The following is a 23,805-nucleotide window of genomic DNA, read 5'->3' on the forward strand; positions in this document are numbered from 1 at the left end:
CTTTATCACTCTTTAATTCAGTGGTTTATTTTTAATTAAGCAGCAGTATTTGCATGTTAGAAATTCACCAACAGCACAAATTGAACATGGAAAGACTGGAATTTCTTCTGAATTTCTATCAGTGAAATTGAAAAATATGCATCCAATCAAAATAGCAAAATGGACGAGACCAATAGATTTTTTAGATATTGAGAGATAAGAGGTTAATGGAGGAAAGTACCTCTGAGCTAAAAACCTGGTCAGGATCATAGTGAGTGATAGAAAAGGAAAAAGGGGATACTGCTGTCTTCTGAGGATTTATGAACTGTTTTGGAACAAACAAGATACGTCACTTTCCCAAAATTGATGGTGCTACTTGTGCCATTGGTTGCAAGCTATCGGATGTACTTCCTGTGAGGTCTCCTTGGGAATAGAAGAAAGATTTTGCAGTAATCCCATGCCTTTGCCTTCTCAGAATGTCCCAAAGCATGGTATAGCCTATGAACCATTTTTGAACTGTAGTCACTGATTTGTAGGAAGAAAAAATAACCCCTTGATCAATGTTCACGTACAACAAAGCAATTCCAAGTTTATATCATTCCTTTCTGTCTTACCTTACAATCTTTCAGTATGACAGTTCCAGAGTTTTTATAATGTCTCTTTTTTGCCTTATATTTTGGATTCACACAGTCCCAATGGATCTGATTTTAAAAAAAAGAGAAGACCCCACAGATGACTAAATTATTATACATGCCAATATGACATTCATAACACATCATTTGTAATTCTAAGTGCATTCTGAAATAACGCGTAATGTACCTTTGGGCTTAGAATTGTATGGTGACAAAATGGTTGCCAAGCACACGACGACAAGTTAGGTGTTCCTTAAGGACATAAGAATTTAAATATGCATTGTGCATTCATCAAGATGAATAAACCAACACTGGGAAATGCCATCAACAGCTTAGATCATGACATGAAGCAATCAATGCTTCAGATGGAACAAAAATTCAGCCACTGATAACAAAAAAATTAATTTTTTTCATACTGAATTCCAGTATAGTCACTCTTAAATTCAGTACTTCATCTGTTCATTACATTGCCTAATCAGTCTCGCATTCAGTAGGCCATGTTGTCACAAATAGGCGTCAAGGTTTAGGATCTAAATAACAGTCCACCTAATACGACACACAAGACCAACAGCTTTAGACCGGGCCTCTAAACATTTCATATTGCTGTCTGCCTGCCCATTAAAACAGCTCAAATGGTGCTATATTAGAGACCCAGATTCAAGATAAGCTTGTCACAGAAAGAGCTTCCTCCTCTCTTTTAATTTAGCATTGAATTCATCCTCTTCGTTTCTAGGTGTTGTTTATCTCTCAATACCTCAGGGTCTGAGACATTCACTCAACTATTGCTAATAAGACAGGGGATTAACTCTGCTTCAATAAAGTGTGCAGAGGACCCAAGGGAGAAGCATAAGCCAGGCCTAAAAATGATCAGTTGCCAATCTAGTGAAAGTTCAAGCTTATTTATCATCCAATGTTTCCAGAACAACCCGCCAAAACACCGTTCTCTGGTCCATGGTGCAGAACAGTGTAAATACACGTATAGGCATGACACACATACAAACGATAGATATACACAGTACATATATTCAAATAAATATTATTAATAAATAGAGTTGTTTTAGCAGACATTTAGCAGTCTCACTGCCCACATGAAGGAGCTGTTCCTCAGCCTGGTGGTTCTGGCTCTCATACTTCTGTACTTTTTCCTCAACTGAAGATGTTGTGTGGGGTGGTAAGGGTTCCTCCCTGATTCTGCCCTTTAAACAATGATCCTAGTAATTCACCTTGTTGGCACAGTGATCCTCTCTGCTGCTTTTATGGTCCTGTGGATTGACCGCCAATCTGATGCTCTGCAGCAACCATACCACACTGTGATGCAGGGTCAGCGCCAGAATGAGTGTTAGAGGGGGACATTAAGGTAACGGGGGCACTGTCCAACACTCAAACTCGCTTAGGGTGGGGAGGGGTGCTGGTACCTGCTAAATGAACATTAACGTCCTCCATCCCTCCAATGTAGCAGCAGAAAGTGCTGCTTTTATGGAGAGTCACAAGTGTGCATCAAGCTAGACGCTAGTGATGCTTGACACACACTAACGATACAGACAGGAACAGGTCTGACAGCAAGCGATGGCGGTAAGCAGATGGGGGCATAGCACCTTGCTTGGGGGAAATGCCCACGAATGCCCCCCCCCCCACTTGGCGCTGACCCTACTGTGATGCAGCTGGCCAAGACATTCTCAATAGAGCCCCTGTAGAAAGTTGAAAGAATGATGACCAGTAGCCTTGCCCATCTCCGTCTTCGAAGTAAGTTCAGCCGCTCTTGCACCTTCCTGACAAGTGTGTCCAGGATAGGTCATTTTTTACACGGACCGAGGAACTTGATGCTCTCCATCATCTCCATTATCAAGCTATTAATGTGCATGGACATTCCTGGTGCTCTTAAAGTCCATGATCATCTCCTCTGTCTTTCCAGGCTGAGGTTTAAGTTGCTATTCTTGCACCATTTCACAAAATTTCTTACTTCTTCTCTATATTACGACTCATCATTGTTGCTGATGAGGTCAACTACTATCATGTCAACTGAAAACTTGATGACTCTGTTGGAGCTGGATCTGGCAATGCAGTCATGGGTCAGTAGCATGAACAGGAGCAGGCTGAGCACACAGCCCTGAGGTGTGGCAGTGCTCAGTGTGAAGGTGCTTGACAAAAGAGCATGGAATACATCGAGCTAAGCAAGTGATCTGACCAAAGCCCTGCAGCCCTATAATATCTGCCAGTGGTCAATTAACCAGCTAATGGGAGGAGGAGATTCCAAGATCACATCCATCCTCAATGGCGGCAGGATCTAGCACATGACTACCATTGAGAAGGCTGTGCCATTCCTCACAGAAGTTCCTAATGCATTATCCTTTTCTGCTTCCTCCTGGATCCTGCGAGCAGACATCAGTGATGTGAAGAAATGGCGGAGAGCATTGGATACACCATAGACTAAGGAAACAGACAACATCTGGCTACAGTATAGTGCACCTACTGTGATCAGAATTAGCTGCACCTCGTCAAGATGTCCCAATACAGTTAAAACTTTTTGGTATCCTGGAAAACTGCCAGGTATGGTTCTATACACAAAAAGCCGGACAAGTCCAGTTTGGCTACTTGATGCACAATCATTCCAGTCTCAATCATCAGAAAAAGTCATGGAAAATTTTGCCGAAAATTCTGCAAGCAGGACTTACTCATCAAGAAAGCGCTCAACAATGAACAGTTTGTGTTTCATCAAGACCACTCTAGTCCAGGCTTCATCACAGGCTGAGTCCAAACATTGTCCAAAGAGTTGAATTCCATCAGTGAGGTCGCAGTGACTGCCCTTGACATGGAGTCCAGATTTGACTGAGCATCAAAGTGCAGCGGTAAATTAGAAATTAATCAGCTTCAGAGGACAACACTGCAGTGGTTGAAATCAGATCTATTGCAGCTAAAAGGACATTTAAGATAACAAGCAAAGGAAGGAAAGCAAGATACAAATAGCTGAAAAATGGAGAATTGCTAATAGCTTCGCATAATAATACAGTATTGATAATTCATCCTCATACCACAGCGCGCTCAAGAAGCTGGTCAGATCACAGACAGTCCTTGTGGTGAAAGTAGAAAGCTGTAAGAATTTGACCTGGCAGCAATGGAATAAGCCCGTTATGTTCCTAGTTAAGATGATGTGTGACTTGGAGGAATTGCTGGTGTTTCCATACCATCTGCCATCATCCTTCTGGGTGGTGGAGGTGATGGGTTTGGAAAGAAATTTCTGTACTAGTTGCACATGGATGTTTTAATCTAATACCCAACGTGGTCTCAGTGCGGTGCTGGAGGCATGAGTGGATATTAGCTGATGACTACAAATCTAATCAAGGGGGCTGCTTTGTCCTGGATGAGATTGAACCTGGAGTATTTCTAGAAATGGTTTCATTGGGGAAGCTGGAAGGAACCCTTTGTAGATGGTGGAAGGATTTGGGGGAAATCAGAAGGTGAGCAAATTATATCCCACATCCGAACTGCTCTGGTCGTCACAGAATACCCCACTGTATGATTGGATCCTGGATTTCCTCACCTCAAGGCGTAATCAATGAGGATTGGTAAGAACATCTCCACAATCTCCATCTGTTCTGGAGCACCACAGGGCTGCGTTCTGCGCTACTCACTATACACCCATGAGAGTGTGGCTCAGAATGATAACAACACCTTCCAGAAATTAGCTGACAATATCACTGCAGTGGTTTGTATAAAAAGGGCAGCGAGAGAGCATAGAGAAGGGAGATTGGCTGAATTATGTAATAACAACAACCTGACACTCAAGGTCACTAAAACTAAGCAGCTGATCATAGACTTCAGGAGGGGAAAACCAGAGGTGTACGATCCAGTGATCATTGGGGTATCAGAGGTAGAGAGGGTGGGCACATTTAAATTCCTGGGAGTCACTATTTTGGAGAACCTGAGACTGATATAAAATGGACAATGCTGCGCCTGGAACATCATGCACAAAATCCCGCAAAAATCAGCAGACACTGATCTTCCGTAACTTTTAAATTATGAACTGATAACGAGGCAATGATATTTACCTTGTTTTCTCCCATTGCCCTTTGCAGTTCCTCAAATGTTGAGTAAAACTCTCCAATGAAGTCATGTTTCCCACGACTGTCATAATCCCAGACCAAACACTGAGGAAACAGATGACACTGAATGTATTTTTGCTTCTTTACATTTGGAGCTAATGACCAAAATAATAACGAGTTTACTGTCATACACTTAAATGCAACATACATAATCATTCCTAGTTGCGGCCAAACATCTACTTCAGTGATTTAAAAAAACTCTAATGGTATACATTCAATTTCCCCCAATACAGAAAGAGATAACAAATATTTAAAATATCCACAGCTCCAGTTGGTGCAAGAGAAAACAAAAAGTTAAATTTCAATTGTGCAGACAGGTCTTCTTGTGGTGCAGGATAAGTTTGCAGTTCGGGTTGGAAGGGGAGGAACAAGAACCTGATAATCATTGGAAAAAAAATCCCTTACCTTGAGCTGTCTCTTTTCATCGCAACTGCAAAGTGAACTCAGGGAAACTTTAAATGACTCCCACACAGGATTCAAGTTGTTTTTGATAACCTAGATAAGAGTTTGGGGAGGGTGGGGGGGGTGGAGGGAGGGAGAGAAAAATCTCATTAATGTCTTTTTAAACTGCAATGTTTGGGGGGGGGGGGTGAATGCTGAAAAAATGGCTCCTTTTTAGACTGCAAGTACCTGAGTGCGACAGTCCCAGGGGTTGGACATGCAGTAGAGTGAATGACCGACAACAAATTTTTCCTGTGCGATTTACACTATAGGTTTCCTCCAAAAAGTTGTAGGGGTCCTGCAGGATAAATCTTGGTGCAGGAATTGACTCCAAATTCCTGCACATTCCTTTTTAGACTGTCCATGTAGCGACAAAGTTCCTTGATTCTGCCATTACATGCCTGCAGTCTAAAAACCATAGTAGTAACATAAAGTACTGTCTTTCTTCTTTTCTTTCTTCTTTGGCTTGGCTTCGCGGATGAAGATTTATGGAGGGGTAATGTCCAAGTCAGCTGCAGGCTCGTTTGTAGCTGACAAGTCCTATGCGGGACAGGCAGACACGGGTGCAGCGGTTGCAAGGGAAAATTGGTTGGTTGGGGTTGGGTGTTGGGTTTTTCCTCCTTTGTCTTTTTTCAGTGAGGTGGGCTCTGCGGTCTTCTTCAAAGGAGGTTGCTGCCCGCCGAACTGTGAGGCGCCAAGATGTACGGTTTGAGGCGATATCAGCCCACTGGCGGTGGTCAATGTGGCAGGCACCAAGAGATTTCTTCAGCACATAAAGTATTGTAGTGCACTTCGAAAGAACCAAAGACTTGTAGATCCAAACCAAGGCTTTTATTAACTAAAAGACTGGAGCATATCACAAGTAGGTCGACAAGTCCAGAATGACCTGGTCTGGCTGGAAGCAATCCTTTAAGACCTGCCAGTAGGTGTGGCTACACTCTCAGCCAATCACAGTCATCCTACACTACCATCTGTACATATGTACATATACACAAGGGTGATAGAATCTGTACTATCACAAGTACTTGTCACCCTTACCACGAATAAGAAAAGCGTAGGTCTGCTGTGTGAGGTGTTGATGATGTCATTATTTTGTTGGCAAACTAGACATAGAAATTACCTGACCTTTATACACCAACAAGGGCAAGTTAAAAATAACAGAAAGTCATTTCCTAGCCAATAGATATAAAATTTGATATTAAGTTTTGAATTTTTTTCAAATTTAGACAAAGCTTTGTAACAGGTCTTTTCGGCCCTCTAGCCCATGCAACCTAATTGCATCCCCAGTATGCTTTTCTGAAGGGTGGGATGAAACCAGAGCCTCTGAAGAAAACCCAAGCAGACATGGGGAAAATGGACAAACTTCTTACTGGGATTTAAACCCAGTTCTGGTCACTGGCACTGTAACAGTGTTGTGCTAACCGCTACACTAACCATGGCGCCCCAGGACTAGGAAGGATAGCCTCAAGGTTTGAGGGATTAGATTTAGGAGGGAGTCAAGGAGAATCTGCTTTTCCCAGAGAATGGTGAATCTGTGGAACTCTCCATCCAGACAATGGAAGCTGCCTCATTAATAGAATCATGGAACATTACAGCACAGAGACAGACCCTTTGGTCCATCTAGCCCATGCCAAGCTCATTTTCCATCTCATCAACCTGCACCCTGACCATAGCCCTCCATACCCTTCCCATCCATGAGCATCTCTTCAAGGTTGAAATCGAACCCACATCCACCACTTCTACTGGCAGCTCATTCCACACTCTCACCACCCTCTGAGTGAAGAAGTTTGTCCTAATGTTCCCCTTAAACATTTCGCCTTTCACTACAACCCATGTCCTCTAATTCCAGTCTCACCCAACCTCAATGGAAAAAGTCTGCTTGCATTCACCCTTTATACCTCTGATAATTTTATATATCTCTCTCAAATTTCTCCTCATTCTCTGACACACCAGAGAATAAAGTCCTGACCTCTTCAACCTTTTCCTATAACTCAGCTCCTCAAGTCCTGCAGTATCCTTGTTTATTTTCTCTACACTTTTTCGTCTTATCAATATCTTAAGTGACCAAAACTGCAAACAATACTCCAAATTTGGCCTCATCAATGTCCTATACAACTTCAACATAAAATCTCAACTGTTAAACACAGCTTTAATGAGGACTGGCATACATAACCGTCTTGCATGAACTCTTAAAAATATTGTTGCACACACCTACTTCAAAAACAGGGAATTAAAATTATTCTTCAGCCATGCACATCAGAGCATTGAGTGACAACCATACCAAAAATTCTTTGTTATTTTACTACTCTGCAGCCTTGTTAACACCAAAGTAGGCTAGACCACAGACTTCAAAGCACATATCACTATAAAACTTCTTACTTCCCTGAGTTTAATGAAAAAGTATAATTCTGATCTGTTATAATGTACTGCTTAAAACTAGTTAAAACAAAAGATCATTTGATTTCTCCTGTTCAGTTCAAGATTTTAAAGGTATGAGATTTGAGTTTGATCTTAACAAAATATAGATTTCATTTCTAAGATCTCTTTGAAAGACACATAATCATTCTGCTTAAAGAGCAGATTAGAAATAGTGGCAGGAAAGGACTATTCCGCACCCTCCAGGTGAGCCTCCAGGTGAGCCAGGCACCGAAACAGCAGGATTTTCAGTCTGAGTTGTTCTGAATTTTGTTTGTTGTGAACCACAATCTACATGATAAAAACAACAAACTTATAAAAGCACGGCTTTTATTTCTCAGTTTTGATGCACTCTCTAGATTGCCTTCCTTTTCTTGATTAAAGACAGGTTGATCTTTGACCCAAGTGCATAGCTCAGCATTCACTTTTCAGGCACTCCTTCCTCCATTATCCAGGTAATCCCTGTTTAACTGGCAGACAAACTAAATGGCCCAGTGTCAAATGAAATCATCATCCAGGGCGAGTAGATGAATCCAAGATGAAGAATTGAAAAATAAATAGTTCAATTAACTTAAGGAGCTACCAAATATTACAGTTTTATAAAGATACGTGTTCTTGAATGAATATTTTCCAATATTTATTATTATTAATAGATTAAAAGGATTTGGAGTTATCTCTGTTTATTTATTCAAAGGTTTAAAATGTCATAATCCTTATTCACGATGTTTTTAGTTCAGAAGACCATGTAGCCCATTAAATATGTAGCAGATTTATGTAAGAGCCATGTGCCTTGTCCCCTTCTCCACACTGCCCTCCAAATTATTTCTTGTGAGATAATTATCCAACTGCCTTTTATAACCCTCATGGTTCTTTAATCACCTTCGTGTTGTTGGTGGGCAGGCACCTGATGTGTGTGCAACGACCTCCACTCATTTCACATTGTCTACTATGTCCATACCCTTCACAATCTTAAATTCCTTGATCAGATGCCTTCACAACCTCATTTATTCCAGATTCTCTATCTATCTATCTACATACCCTTATCAACATAACTGACATCTGTCAATCTTGGATTCATTTTAGTAATTTCCTTTCACACCCATTAAAACTTTTAAACCGTTCCTAAAGGATATTGCACAGAACTGGACACGATACTCTCATTTTGACCATACCTATATTTCACGAAAGTTGATGCACCTTTTAAAAAAATTTAAAGTCAAGAACCCTGCATGCCTTGTAATTAGTTTCTCAACATGTGAAAGTCAGCCTGCACTTTAATAAACACCAGAACCAATTCAGTGTACAACAGTTTCCTTCATTCAATCTTGTTAATGCTAGTTGTAGAGCTCGTCGAAAGAACCAAAGACTTGTTGATCCAAACCAAGGCTTTTATTAGCAAAAGACCAGAGCTCTTCACAGGTGGCCGACCAGTCCGGAATGATCCGACCTGGCTAGGGACACAACCCTTTAAGGCCCAAACAATAGGTGTGGCTTAGCTCTCAGCCAATCGCTGTAAGCACAGTCTAGATACAGTAACTATATACACTATGTACATTGGTGATAGATCTGTACTATCACACTAGTGGGAGTGAGGGGTTCTCTATACTGATTTCCACTCAATACATACAGAGTATTGATCCCCTTTTTATACACCTTCAAGCAGGGATCTATATGAGACCCTACAAGCTTCTCCCAGCTGGTGATTCTTTGTTCCCTTGAAGCGTCTGCAGACAAGCTAGCAAAAACAGGACGTCCTTGTTATTAGTTACTATCTCACAACAGCAAAGGGAAGGTCATGTTAGAAGGCAGTCACATTCTCATCTATGTTACAAGGTAACTATATTCTCACCCAATTCATTTACCCTTTATTAAGCATATTCGTTAAACTTACTCTTTCACAAACTGACCCTGCCATCTTCAATTAACTAGATTTTATAGCTGTTTTCTCTCTTCAAGCAACCCTTTTAGAATTATAGCACTTTGTTTATATTCTCATGGTGCCTTCTAGTTTATATTGTGCAAAATGCTATCTGTGCATTTGGGATTGTTTTCTGTCAACAAATTTTGGATATTCCTCATGCATTTTACATACCTCTGTCCTGTAGACAAGCTGCTCAGACTCGTCATCATTAATTCTGTATATCTCCAGAAAAGGGTCTGATTTGCTGAAAAGATCCTGTGGTAATATGAGTTTTAAAAATTATTTTGTCTTATTGACCATATCAATATCTATTTCATTTAAGAGAACCAACCTGAATTTACATATCATGTAAAATTAATGTCTCAAATATACCCACAGATAAAGCATCAGAAAATAAAATATATTTAGACCAAATATGCAATCATACAGAAATTCAGTAAATAAAACTCATTAACTAAGATGTGGCGTGGCAATTTTATTTCATGTGTCAGGATATTTCAGCCCTGCTTGGTCCCCTAATTCATATGAGTGAAGTTCCATCACAGAAAGGTCAACTGATTTGTATCCTTCAGCCTGAAAACTCCAGACTTTCTGTTTGCTTCATTGCAAGCACGTTCCATAAAGAAGGGGGTGAATTTCTTCAGAATCCCCCTCATTCCTTCAATAAAACTTAGACAGGTCTGGTGGAAGATCCAGTTGTTCTTGCATCAGAATTAGCATACAGTCACCATTGAGCAGCCTTAAACATTTTCATCTCCTCTCCCTGAGAATTGCAGGAGGTTAAAAACAGTAAACAGGCCCCAAGTTAAATTATGAATTAATTGTGGAAATGTTTACAATACTGCAAGGAATTTCTGAAGAACGTAATTCTGGAGATGGGAAGCTATTTACTTGATATTCAACTAACTTTAATAGGCCAGATTATTCATGATTTTTACTTAAAAATTTAAATGTTATCTATCTGTTTGCACCTCTGGAATTATCATCCAAAAATTGACAGATTAAAATTAGATTTGACTCTCACATAGGATTAAGGATAAGTCTGTAAAGTGCAGATAGTTGGTGGAAAGTGCAAATGCACATTAGGGCATTAAGAAACAACTCAACATCTAAGTTTAATTGTCACATCCCCTAGAGTAAATACATCGACATGTATTAGATTTTATTAATTTCACAAAAGGAAACAAATCTTTCAAAATTAAAATTTGAAATTCAAGTATTTATTTAAACAAGAAGTCAAAAGAATTATAATAAAATTGAAAAAAACCACTTTATATTGTTTTAACTGGATGAAAGAACAGGATCCAAATTTGATGATTTATACCAAAAAAAATTGATGATTTCAACAAGGGATGGACATAGGTTACGAGAGTGTTACGAGCCAAGAGGTCCCCAAAACCCAGCAGCAATAGATATTCACCAAGACAAATGGTTGCTTAAACAAAATTACTTTTAATTATCTTTAAACATGAAAATAGAATCAAACTCTAACTTATCACTATTGACTTACTTAACCTAACTTAAACCCCTTCTAATTCTAAACGCATGGGTATGTAATGTGTGTGTAAGTTCAGAAAAAAGTTCTTTGATTCACAGTCCAATCTCACTTCTCATTCCTCCAATTCACTGGTTGCAGGCAATTATTACACTGTGCACAGAATTTAACATTTATGAAGTTCACCAGGCTTTGGTGCTTGAAAGGTAAATGGTTACTGCTCAGGAAGGTTCTTGTCAGTTTTCAGAGAGAGATTTGTTGTTCGCTGGGCACCCACAACTGATTCCTTTTTAATCAGCCACTCCAGTGTCTTCCCAAAGAAACTTGCCCCATCAGGGATTTCCAGATAACCTCTTTCTTTCAGGTCACCATGGAATTTTTTGTTTCTCTCATTTCAAGTGAAACATTAGGCAGCCAGTCCTCTCCTCTTGCATGAACCACATGGGCTTTGATCAGGCTGAACTAAGCACTCACAACCAGTCTTCAAAATGGGGATTTTCCACAAGCTTTCTTGTTTGTCCTGTTCCAGTCCCAGTTTCTGCTGCTGTCTGTGGAACTGAAGAACTGATATTTCTCTCTCTCTCTCTTTCTCTGAGAAATGCCTGTTTGACTCCCTCTCTGCTTGCCAAAAACCACATGACCTTCTTAGAACAGCAAACAGCCTGCGGCTCTGAACCTACTTCTCCGAGTTCCTTCATCAGTTGCTTTTCAAAACAACAATCCATTAGTGAAGTCCCTTGGGCACTCTCCAAAGCTTTTGCAAAGGCTCTTGGAGCCAGTCTGGCTTGAGCAGAGCTCCAGTATTTTAAATGAGATCTGTTTTGAAATGTTTGTATGTGACCTACACTAAAAAACCTGCCCCAATTTATCTTTCAAAAACCTATTTATAGATCTGTTACAAAAGTGAGCATGAAGTTGGCAGATGGATTAAATCCAGGAATATGCAAGGTTATCACTTTGGAAGGAAGTACAGTACAATTCCACTTATCCAAAATCGATTCTCTGAAATCTTCATTTATCAAAAAAATTTTTTAATGAGTCAAACTGACCTCACAGATTGAAAAGAAATTCACTCAACATGAAATTAGAATGCCTTTTTTCAGGCAACTCCATTCCCTCTCTTTCCATTTCTTCTTTACCTTCCCCTAATGACTTTTCTTTCCAACTCTCCCTCTCAAACTGTGTGCCACTGTCTCCCAGCCACAAGCTGAAGAATCTCTTTGCCCCTGAGTCATCAAGGAGAGTGGAATCCCAGGCAGGAGGGGCACCTCAGGCTCAGTGGCATTCCCTCCCCTCCCCTCCCCTTCCCCCTTTGGCACACCGAAGCTCCTGATGCTGACTCCAAACCCTCCCGTCAGCCTGCTACTGCACATGCACACCAGACTCCTCGGTGTGTGTGTGCAGTGGGCCTAGGGACAATTCTGAATCAGGACATGGACATCAGGAGCTCTGGTGACCAGGGAGACAGGAGACCACCAAGTCGCCAAAGAGTGTTCCACCAGCCTGGGAAGCCTCCCCGGGGATCAGTGGCAGCAATGGGGATGTGTCGGAGTCAGGGATCAATGGCGGTAGTTGAGAGGTCTCAGTGATCAGCAGTAATGGGCAGTAATTAAAATTATTTTAATGCTTAAAATGTCTTCCCTTGTTGTTGAAACATTGATATAAGTGATTTGCTGTCACTACTGGGCTATTTTTTTTAATTGGCAAGTTATCCAAAAAAAACATTTATCCGATAGGCCCGGTCCCAACCATTTTGGATAATCGGAGTTGTACTGTATGAGACAACAATCATTGTTTAAACAGACTGAGACCACAAAATGGAGTACAGATGAACCCAAGGGTTTAAGTTCATGAAACAAAAAAGATAAGTATGCAACTGCAGCAAGTAATGAGGAAGATTAATGGAATATTGGCCTTTATTACAAGAGGTATGGATATTATAGAGGAATTTTGCATCTTCACAGTGCAATTATGAGACCCCCCACAACTGGAGAATATGCAATTTTGTTCTCTATATTTACAGAAGGGTGTGCTGTATGCAGACAATGGTTCTGTCAATTGATTTTGATGATAAAGGGCTGAGGTATAAAGAGAGACTGAAGAGGTTGGGCTTATATTCATTCAAAGGCAGAAGAATGATATGATCTTACTGAAAAAGGTAGAATTCTGAGGGGGATTGGCTGGTTCAATGTTGTGATTATGTTTCCACTGGCATGATATCCAGAACTGGAATAGTATCAGAATAAATTTCAGACAGAGATGAGGAGACTTATTGCCAAGGGGTTTTGTGAATCTTCAGAATTCTATGATCCTGATTTAGTCATTAGATGTACTCAAAGCAGAATAACAAACATTTAAATGGGTGGGGAGAGAGTGGGGAAGCAGCATTAAGGCCAATATGATGGAACCAACTTGATGGGATGACTGGCCCATATCTGCTCCTACGTTCTTCTGTTAAATCCACACTTGTGTGTGGAGGAAATGTGGCCTCCCTCCCTGTCTGAAATGTGTGTATTGTGGGTGGTCACGTATCCTCCCCATCTGAAATTTATTCGGAAATCACATCATCTGTCAATCAAGGTTGGGCTCCAGCCAGCCATTAGTGCACACTTTGCCGTTGGCTAATTTAAAAGTCAAAAAATAAAAATTAAAAAAAATAGGTAACTTGTTGGAGTCCAATTTCGGTCTGAGGTGAGTGTCTACATCGTTGCTTAAGTGAAATAGTAATCAAGTGTACCGTTTAACATTCTCCCCTATTTGTCTCCCATGTGTTAATTAAAGTTACTTGTGATTGTAGCATTTGAGACCAGACTCGTCTCTCTGTGAACCCACCGAACCTGATACTCTTTACAACACGACATCCACAAACCTTATCATCAAGTTTCTTGGCACTGAAGGCTAATTCCACATAGCCATTGTTTCCATTAATTTCCTCTGCAATAACCTGCAAACAAAGACAAGAAAAAAATAATGCCTTGATTGTTGCATCTTCTATTAAGAATTAATCTGACAGTTTTACACAATGGATTTAATGTAAGCAATAGCTATCAGCTCATTGATTCTGTGGAAGAAGAAACTGTGAATCTGTCAGTGTTCACCACTGTGACTGAGTAAATCAGGCAGTGACTCCACTTGTTCTGCTTGGAATTGGTAGCTTGCTGTTTGAGTTGCCTCGTTCTTCCAGAAGTGGTGCAACATGGTATCTCTGTGAGACAGCTTTGCAAAGTCACATGCCAAGTTTTCACTGAATTCTCCAGGAATTGTCCTTCGAGTCCAGATTACATTTTCATGACTCATAAGGTCTTAATATCTGCCTTAACAGTGCAAACAATAGAAGCAGGAGCCCTGTGGCAGTTCTGCCATTTCTTAAGTTCATGTCTGAACTTTTACCCCAGTGTCAATTCCTTGTAAAATCCTCATAATCTCTAGCTTCCCTTAATGTCTAAAAACACACCAGTCTCTGCTTTGATAACACACCGCTCGTGTAGAAAATTGCAAAGATGCACTGCTCTATGGAAGAAGAAATTTCTTCTCATCTCAGTCTTCAAAGTTCACAAACAGGACTAACTAATGCAAATGTAGTGTTTGTAGTGGCGGCTACAAACTGGAGGATCACATAACCAGACGGGTTGAGTTCAGTGAGCAAAACTGATTTATTGCAGACTGCCTGGCTGGTCTTATACTCCCAGCCTGGACCTGGCTGAGAACCACGCTGGGGGGCCCTGATGTCACCGGGGTGTCATGTGGGTCCCCAAGCGCGGGCTTCTGAGCACGGTGCCGAGGTCGGGAGGAAACCCCCGACAGCGCCATTTTGGCCGGCTCCCCCGCCACGTGCATGACAAGCGGGGCCGGTTCACCTGCCTAATGGCATACTGCCACACAGCCCCCCCCCCCAGAACTGGCGCCAATGTCCTTTTTTTCTGGGTGGCCTCGCTTCTTGGGTTGGCTACAGCTACTGGTTCGGTGGGATCTGCTGGCTTTAACCTGTCCACCGTGAACAGTTCCCTCTTACCTCCGATGTCCAGTGTGAAAGTGGATCCTGAACGCTGGACAACTTTGTACGGCCCATCGTATGGTCTTTGTAGAGGTGCTGTGGGTGGGCCCCACCTGATAAAAACATACTCTATGGAGGACAGCTCGCTGGGGACACAAGAGGCCCATGTGCTGTGTCTGGGAGGCGATGGGGATGTGAAGGATTCCAATTGGGCCTGGAGGCGGGGAGTAGACTGTGTGGTGACTGCTGGGGGTTGTGAGGTGCATTGACGAACTCACCAGGTAGGGCTAGCAGTGCACGGTAGAGCAGCTCGGCTGATGACGCCTATAGATCTTCTTTGGGTGTTGAGCGGATGCCCAGGAGCACCCAAAGCAGCTCATCCACCCAGTCGGGGCCAGTGGGCTGGGCCAAAAGTGCCGACTTAAGGTGGCGGTGCAATCGCTCGACTAACCCATTGGCCTGTGGGTGATAGGCCATGGTGTGAAGTAGCTCGATCCCCAGCGTGCAGAGGTGAACTGAGCACTCCGATCACTTGTGAGGTGGTTCAGGATGCCGAACCAGGCAACCCAACCATTCAAAAGCGCTTGGGAGCAGGAGTCCGTGGAGGCATCTGGCATCGGGATCACCTCGGGCCAACGAATGGTGCAGTCTACCACTGAAAAAAGGTAACAGTTACCTCGGGAAACAGGTAAGGGTCCGACAATCCACATGTATGTGGCTGAACCATTCCCGGACGTGTTCGAAATCTTGTACGGGAGCTCTGGTCTACCTTAGAAAGCAGGCAATGGGTGCAGGTTCTGGCCTAGTCTGCAATCTGCTTCCGAAGCCCGTGCTAGATGAAACCGTACAGACCGTGGACCTGATGGGTCATGGATATGGTGGAAGACTTGCCTGTGCCACTGCTGGGGAACCACTGGTCGCGGGGTGCCCATGGAGACATCGCACAAGAAGGTGCCCTCACCGTGAGGAGTCGGGAGATTCTGGAACCGTAGGCCTGTGATGGCAGTCCTGAAGGCCCGTGTCTCCTCATCAGACTTCTGGTCCTGGGCAAGCTGGTCGAAGTCGAGCCGGGTGTCAGCACACAAATAGGCGGTCATGAGAGTGCGTCGGCGACCATGTTGTCTTTCCCCGCCTTGTGCCGAATGTCAGTGGTGAACTCCGAAACGAAGGAGAGGTGATGCTGTTGGTGGGCTGACCAGGGATCTCTTGCCATAGTGACTGCCTGAGTGAGGGATTTGTGGTCGGTAAAAATGGTGAAAGGCCTCCCCTCCAAGAAATAGCAGAAATGACGCACCGCCAAGTACATGCCCAGCAATTCACGATCGAAAGCGCTATACTTGCGCTCTGGCGGTTGAAGAAGTCAGCTAAAGAATCCCAGTGGTTTCCACTATCCGTTCACCTGCTGCTCCAGGACGGCGCCGACGGCTGTGGCAGAGGCATTGACGGAGAGCACCATATGCAGGTCGGTGCATGGATAGACGAGCAGGATAACCTCTGCGAGGGCATTTTTCATGGCTTCGAATGCCCTGCTGCCCTCTTGAGTCCAGGCAAGTGTCTTGTCTTTGGCCTCGATTAGGGCGAAGAGCTGCTGCATGATGCGTGCAGTGCCTGGAATGAAGCAGTTATAGAAATTGACCATACCCGCGAACTCCTGTAACCCCTTGAGGTTGTCCGGGTGTGGGAACTCCCTGATTGCAGCGACCTTCGTAGTGGTAGGTGTGGCTCCTTCGGCCACAATGGTATGGCCCAGGAACTGCATGGACTCTTTCCCAAACTGGTATTTGGCCGGATTGATCATTAGGCCGAAGTCAACCAGTTGGGAGAAGAGGGTGCGGAGGTGAGACTTGTGTTGTGCCCAGTCTCTGCTCGCGACAAGGATGTCGTCCAGGTAAATGAATACGAAATTCAAATCCTTGCCCATTGAGTCCATAAGGCGCTGGAAGGTCTGGACGGCATTCTTGAGTCCGAACAGCATCCATAGGAACTCAAACAAGCTGAAGTGGGTGATGATGGCCGTTTTGGGTATGTCCTCAGGGTGCACCGGAATTTGGTAATACCCGCGCACCAGGTCAACCTTGGAGAATACCCTCACACCATGCAGGTTGGCCGAGAAGTCCTGGATGTGAGGAATCAGGTAACAGTCAGGTACTGTCATGTCATTAAGCCATCGATAATCTCTGCAGGGGTGACAGCCGCCAGAGACTTTTGGGACCAGGTGGAGTGGTGAGGCCCAAGGACTGTTGGAGCGTCAAATGACCCCCAGCTCCTGCAGATGCGAGAACTCTTCCTTCGCTATCTGGAGCTTATCTGGCAGGAGCCAGCATGCCTTGGGATGGACCAGCAGGTCTTGGATGGGGATGTAATGAAACACCCCGTGACGTGGAGAGGCGGCGGAGAACCGCGGCTTGAGGAGGGATTGGGAACTCGTCCAAGATACGCTGAAACTCGTCCTTGGGCATGTTGACCATGGCCATCTGTGGCTGCTCTGTGCGGGAGGTGTTGAGGCAAAGGGATTGTAAGGTACGGGCATCTACCAGTCCCCCACCTCGAATGTCGACCAGAAGTCTGTGAGCGAGGAGGAAGTCGACACCCAGGATGGTGGTTGGAAGGGACGAAACAGTGAACCTCCACAAGAACTTCCGCTGGCTGATCTGGAAGTGGACGGTCTTGTCTCCATATGTTCGGATCTCCGTCAAATTGACTGCACAGAGGGGAGGTCCTCAAGGCTGGTTCCAGGACTCGATGACTGTGGCCGGGATGAAACTGATCTGGGTCCCGGTGTCGACGAGGAAGCTTCGGCCGCTGACTGAATCCCGCAGGTAGAGAAGGCTGTGTTCTTGGCCAGCTGCCGCAGCCATTAGCAGCGGCCGGCCTGCTCATTTCCCTGGAACGAGCAGGGCTGACGACACTTCCAAGCCTTGGCTCCCCAGCCCTGGTGAAAGAAGCAGAGGCCTGAAGTGGATGACTTGCTTCTGGCTATGCTCTTTGAGGCCCCTGCAGGGGCCAGGTGTTCCACCTCAGCACTATAGGAAGGCTTGGCGTGGTCATGCCCATTACTCGTAACCTGCTGGACTGCTAAGCCCTCTGGAATCGTTCGAGCCATAGCTCCTGAGCCTTTTGAGCGACCTTCCTGGGGTCGATGAAGCTCTCCTGGGACAGGCCAAATGTCTTCAGGCAGATGGTCGAGAAAGATGAGATCGAAGAGTGGGCAGTTGGTGTGAGCGCCCATGAGCGTGAGCATCTCGTCCATCAACTCAATTGGAGTTCTGTCCCCCAAGACTTCAAGGCGCAGCATTCAAGCGGCACACTGGTGCCTGGAGAGGCCAAGGGAGCCGGTAAGCACCCACTTGATGGTCCCACACTTATCTTCCGCGGGTGGGTGCTGAACGAGGTGCAGCACTCGTTAAGCAGTGGCCTGGTCCAGAGCGGCGACCACATGGTAAAACTTGGTCGAATCTGATGAAATCTGGCAGAGGTGAAACTGAGCCTCTGCGTGGCTGAACCAAGTCTCTGGCTCCTGAACCCAGAAGTCAGGAAGCTTGATGGCTATAGCGTTGATCGAAGGGTCATTCATGTTAGGTTCAAAGACATTTGAACCTGTCGGGGTCACCAATTGTAGTAGCGGTTACACTGCTAACTGAAGGATCGCACAACCAGACGGGTTGAGTTCAGTGAGCAAAACTGATTTATTGCAGGCTGCCTGGCTGGTCTTATACTCCCAGCCCGGACCTGGCTGAGAACCGCGCTGGGGGGCCCCGATGTCACCGGGGTGTCATGTGAGTCATCAAGCGCGGGCTTCTGAGCCTGGTGCCGATGTCGGGAAGAAACCCCTGATGGCGCCATTTTGGCCTGCTGCTCCGCCTTGTGCGTGACAAGAAGGGCCAGTTTGCCTGCCTAATGGCGTACCGCCACATGTTCATATTTTAACTATCACTAAATTAATAAATCTTTCTCTTCACCTTTTCTCTATCATTTCTCTCTCTCAAACCCAGTCTTCTTTCACCCACTTTATTTCAATGAGTGTTTACTTATTGAATTAACCAATCCAACTACTTTCTGGTTCACTCAGTACAGTGTGAATTTTAACCTTTTGTATTTGGGTGGGATGTTAAAAGATTATAATCTCAAACCTAGTCTCAATTCACCTCCAGCCCAGTCACTTCCACATGTCACAGAATTCAGGATAAAAGACTGATAATCTGCTTGCAGGTAGTATTTTTTTTATATTAATTTGTTCATGGGACAAGTGTATCAATGACATGCCAAATGTTCTTGTTCACTCCTAATTGTCCAGAAATTACTCCCTTTCTTGGACATTCAGAGAGTAGTCAAGAGTCAAACATTTCCCTTTGGGCAGACCTTGTGGGCATCCAGACATAACCACACCACTTGAGCTAAACCAGATAGACTCTGGTATTAACAATTACCACATTGGATAAACTAAAGACACTGTATAGATAGCGTCTTAATTAATTGCTGTTGAAAAGACCGGAGTTTTGTGACTTTATAAGGAGAAAAATTAATTGTGAGACCAATTGTAATTCTACTCCTGATAAATTTATTTTATGGAATGCTCAAAAAGCCTACTCAAGGGGACAAATAATAAGTATTACTTCAAAGATAAAGAAAGAATATAGGAGGGACGTGTAAGAATTGGAAAAAGAAATACTTTATTTGGAAAAGGACCTTCAGCAAATAGGTTCTGAAGAAAAATGTAGAATACTTATTAATAAAAAGCTCAAGTGCAATACATTACAAATGTACAAGACAGAAAACGCAATAATAAAAACTAAACAAAAGTATTATGAGCTAGGGGAGAGAGCCCATAAGGACCTCTCCTGGCAGTTGAAACCAGAACAGGTCTCAAGAACTATCAATGTGGTAAAAACAAATACAAACAAGACTACTTATAAACTGCAAAAAAAATTAATGAGACCTTTAGACAATTTTATTCTAAATTATATCAATCAGAATCTCAAGGAGATAAATAAAATAGAAGAATTCCTATCACAATTAGAACTCCCAAATCTCAATTTAGAAGATTCAATTCCCCCTTTATTCAAATAGAGATAAGGGAGGCATTGGGTTCATTGCAGGTCAATGTGTCTGGGGGAGGATGGGTTTCCCCCAGAATTTTATAAAGAATTTAAGGATTTTCTGATACCTCTCTTTTTGAAGGTGTTAGATCAGACAGTTGAAACACATACTTTCCCAAAATCATTCTCAATGGCAATAATTACAGTGATACCCAAAAAAGACAGTGATCCATTGAAACTGTCATCTTTTCGACCCATTTCATTACTAATTTCGGATTATAAGATTATTGCCAAAACCTTGGCATATAGACTGGTGAAGCCTTTGCTAAAATTAATAAATATGGAGCAAACAGGCTTTGTTCAAAAGAGACAGTTTGCTGATAATGTAAGCAGACTGCTTAGCATAATCTAACTGGCTCAAATGAAAGGTGATCTGAGTGTAGCTGTGGCCCTGGATGCAGTAAAAGGATTTGATAGATTGGAATGGGATTTTTAAAAATATTTAAAGTGCTGTAAAGATTTGGACAAAGGCATTTTTTTATAAATTGGATTAGGGCATTATACTATGAACTTAAAGCCAAGGTTGTGACTAATGGACTAATTTCTCCATCATTCCCATTAACCATAACTAGCAGATAAGGGTCCATTATCCCCGGCTCTCTTTATTTTTACTAAAGAACAATTAGCGGAAGCAATTCAGCATGATCCAGACATTAAGAGATTCAGGGTCAACCAGGAGCAATACAAGATTAATTTATTTGCAGATGATACTGATATACTTGACAGAACTAGCAAACTCATTACAAAAATTGTATTCAAAACTGGAAAATTATGGGAAAGTCTGGGTATAAAATAAATTGGTATAAAAGCAAAATTATGCCTCTTACGGGTGGGGATTATAGCCAATGTCAAAAAGGTACATACTATAAGTGGCCAGTAAATGGGATAAAATATTTAGGAATAAGGATAGATAATAATTTATAAAATTTATATAAATTAAATGATCTCCCCTTTTCTTAAAAAGGTTGAAGATGATTTTAATAGGTGATGGCTTTACCAATGACACTAGTTAGTAGGGTTAATTGAACACATTTCCAAGTGTACAATATCTCTTTCAGACACAGCCCCTACCATTGCCTCAGAGTTTTGTTCAGGATTTAAATAAACATGTCATAACATTTCTTTGGAAAGGTAAGATGACTAGAGTCTCCATAGATAAACAAATGTGGAAATATGAACTGGAAGGTTTACAACTCCCAAACTTTAAAAAATTATTATTGGGCAGCCCAGATGAAATTTGTCACCTCTCTATTCGAGGGAGGAGAGAGGCTTTCATGGTGAAAATAGAACTGCATAAAGTGGGAGAAAGGATTTTATATATAAATGGGACTCAAAAATTACTATCTGGTGAGAAAGAGCCCCTTTGGTACAAAATAAATTCTCAGATCGGGACTAATTGGGGGATATCTCCAAAAATACTCCTGACTCAGAATAGTTTCATACCTTTAATAATGGATAATAAGATTTTGGATACGTGGTCCCAGAATGGGATCAGGTATATCGAGGAATGTTATGAGCAGGGGAAACTTAAGTCATTTGATCAATTAAAAGCTAAGTATGGAATTGTTAGTAATACAATCTCTTGACATTTTCAGTAAAGAGCTTATTTAAGGGAAAAATTAGGCCCAACAATGATTCTACCAAAGTGCAGTGATGTTGAAACTTTGATTCAAAAGTGAAGCACAAAGAAATTTACTTCAGCAACGTACCTCATACTTCAAATGGGACCCCCTAAACAGGGATACACAAGTCCAGACAGAGATGGGAATCAAACTTAGATCTCAGAATTGGTGAAAACAACTGGTCGGGACAGTAAGACAAACACAATAAATGTAAAATAGAGGTTGGTGCAATTTTTTTTGCACCAGTTAGATCACACGCAGCAAAAATTAAATAAATTAAGATCAGATATTTCCGGTGAATGTTTTAGATGTGGCGAGGAGATGGGAACCTTTTTACATTCAACCTGGTCACATCCCAAGATGAGGCCCTTCTAGTGGTTCTAGGAAATTTCCTAAAGCAAATTATAGGAATTCAATTTCCACACAACCCAGACTGTTTTTACTGGGGAATATTGAGGGCATAAGACCTAAAATGAGGCTGTCCAAATATACAGAATTTGTCAAGATCGCATTGGCATTAGCCAGGAAAAGCATAGCAGTTACTTGGAAGTTGATTCTCATCTAGGTATAGCTCATTGGAATACGGAATTGCAAAGTAGCGTTCCCCTTGAGAAGATTACCTATAACCCAAGAAATAAGTATGGCATGTTCTTAAAAAATATGGCAGCCATATTTACAAAATGTGGGTGCAAATCTTTAGCTGTGCCCCCACCTGCCCTTGAGACTTGCATAAAACATCCCTTCAAGACCTAGGTAAGTCATGAAAATTTGAAGCCCAACTATCCCTCTTTCTTTTTCCTTGGATTTCTTCTTTCTTTATTAATTCTTTCTTTTCCTTTCTTTGGTAGGGTGAGATGAGGGATTATAGTCATCATGTATCATATAGATCACTAGTTCATTTCTGTACTTGAAATATTTTCTTTTTTTCTTGCTAATTGCATGTTTGACTTTTAAAAATGTAAATAAAGTATTCAAAATAAAAACAAAATCGATAGAGGACATTGGGAATATTTTCTCCAAAATGATGGGAAATACCAAAAACAATCCTTTCCGAATTCTAAACCCACAATTCAAGAAAGACAAACTAAAGATTATATATAAAAGTAAATTAGATGTTTAAATTTAAATAAATGAACATTAAATTTAGCATCAGGTGGAAGCTGCAAATGACAATAGGATTGATCACCCTCTCTGGTATGGTGAGAAATGAACCAGTTGAACTCTGGGCAATCCATAGCTTAAGTTATATTTAGGGTCCAGATTCCTTTTAAAGACAATTGCCTTTTCTGCTCATTACCTGCACCATTGCACAATGGTCCATGTTCTCCCTATTTATAAATATCAGAATTGTAATCAAGGCTTTGGTGTGGCATAACACCTCAATTGTGTATTCAAGCCAGATCCCATTCAGTTCAAGTGGATGCACAGATTGAGTATTCAATTCTGATGGCCATACAATGAAGATCTTTGATATCTAGGTAGGTGATCATTTGGACTTTGGAATGATAGATTACCCATCTGGTATAGAATCAGAAGTATCTACTGGGGAGAGAACAATCCACAGTGACAATTGACCCCTCGGGCAACAAGCTGAAAGATTATCTCATTTACTTCATCTCCATATACTTAGTTAGATGTGTGGATACGACTATCCATGGCACAGTAAGCATAGCGGTTAGCATAACGCTGTTACAGCGCCAGCGACAGGGGTTCAAATTCAGCACCATCTGCAAGGAGTTTGTATATTCTCCCCGTGTCTGCGTGGGTTTCCTCCAGATGCTCCAGCTTCCTCCCACCCTTCAAAAACGTATGGGGGCTTTAAGTCACTTGATTTAATTGGGCAACATGGACACGTGGACTGAAAGGGCCAGTTACAGTGCTGGATGTCTAAATTTAAATACAATTCAACCCTTCTTTTAATAGTTTTTCATTTCATTTGTGTAACACCATACAGTGGCACTAGGTGAGCATGCAGAGCAGAAATCCTGATTAGCATATGAGAGCAGATTATGCTGTTTCTGTTGTCCACAGCACACAAAACAGAACATAATAAAACAAATTTTCAAAATCAACACAACCCGCGAGACCCCCTTTAATTACATCCACTTTA

At 42.3% G+C, this 23,805-nt stretch overlaps 1 protein-coding gene across 1 annotated transcript in view; it reads right to left on the bottom strand.

The window, feature by feature from the left end:
- LOC138743848 (copine-7-like) overlaps positions 1-23,805 on the bottom strand; it is an 80,465-nt gene that overhangs the window by 22,469 nt on the left and 34,191 nt on the right. The window contains exons 4-9 of the mRNA XM_069899447.1: positions 13,853-13,927; positions 9,660-9,743; positions 5,117-5,206; positions 4,658-4,756; positions 2,027-2,029; positions 594-680 (exon numbers count right to left, since the gene is read on the bottom strand). Coding sequence (XP_069755548.1) covers positions 594-680; positions 2,027-2,029; positions 4,658-4,756; positions 5,117-5,206; positions 9,660-9,743; positions 13,853-13,927 — 438 coding nt within the window. The remainder of the gene's footprint in view (positions 1-593; positions 681-2,026; positions 2,030-4,657; positions 4,757-5,116; positions 5,207-9,659; positions 9,744-13,852; positions 13,928-23,805) is intronic.

Source organism: Narcine bancroftii, chromosome 10 (genome assembly GCF_036971445.1).
Source record: "Narcine bancroftii isolate sNarBan1 chromosome 10, sNarBan1.hap1, whole genome shotgun sequence".
Lineage (NCBI taxonomy): Eukaryota > Metazoa > Chordata > Chondrichthyes > Torpediniformes > Narcinidae > Narcine > Narcine bancroftii.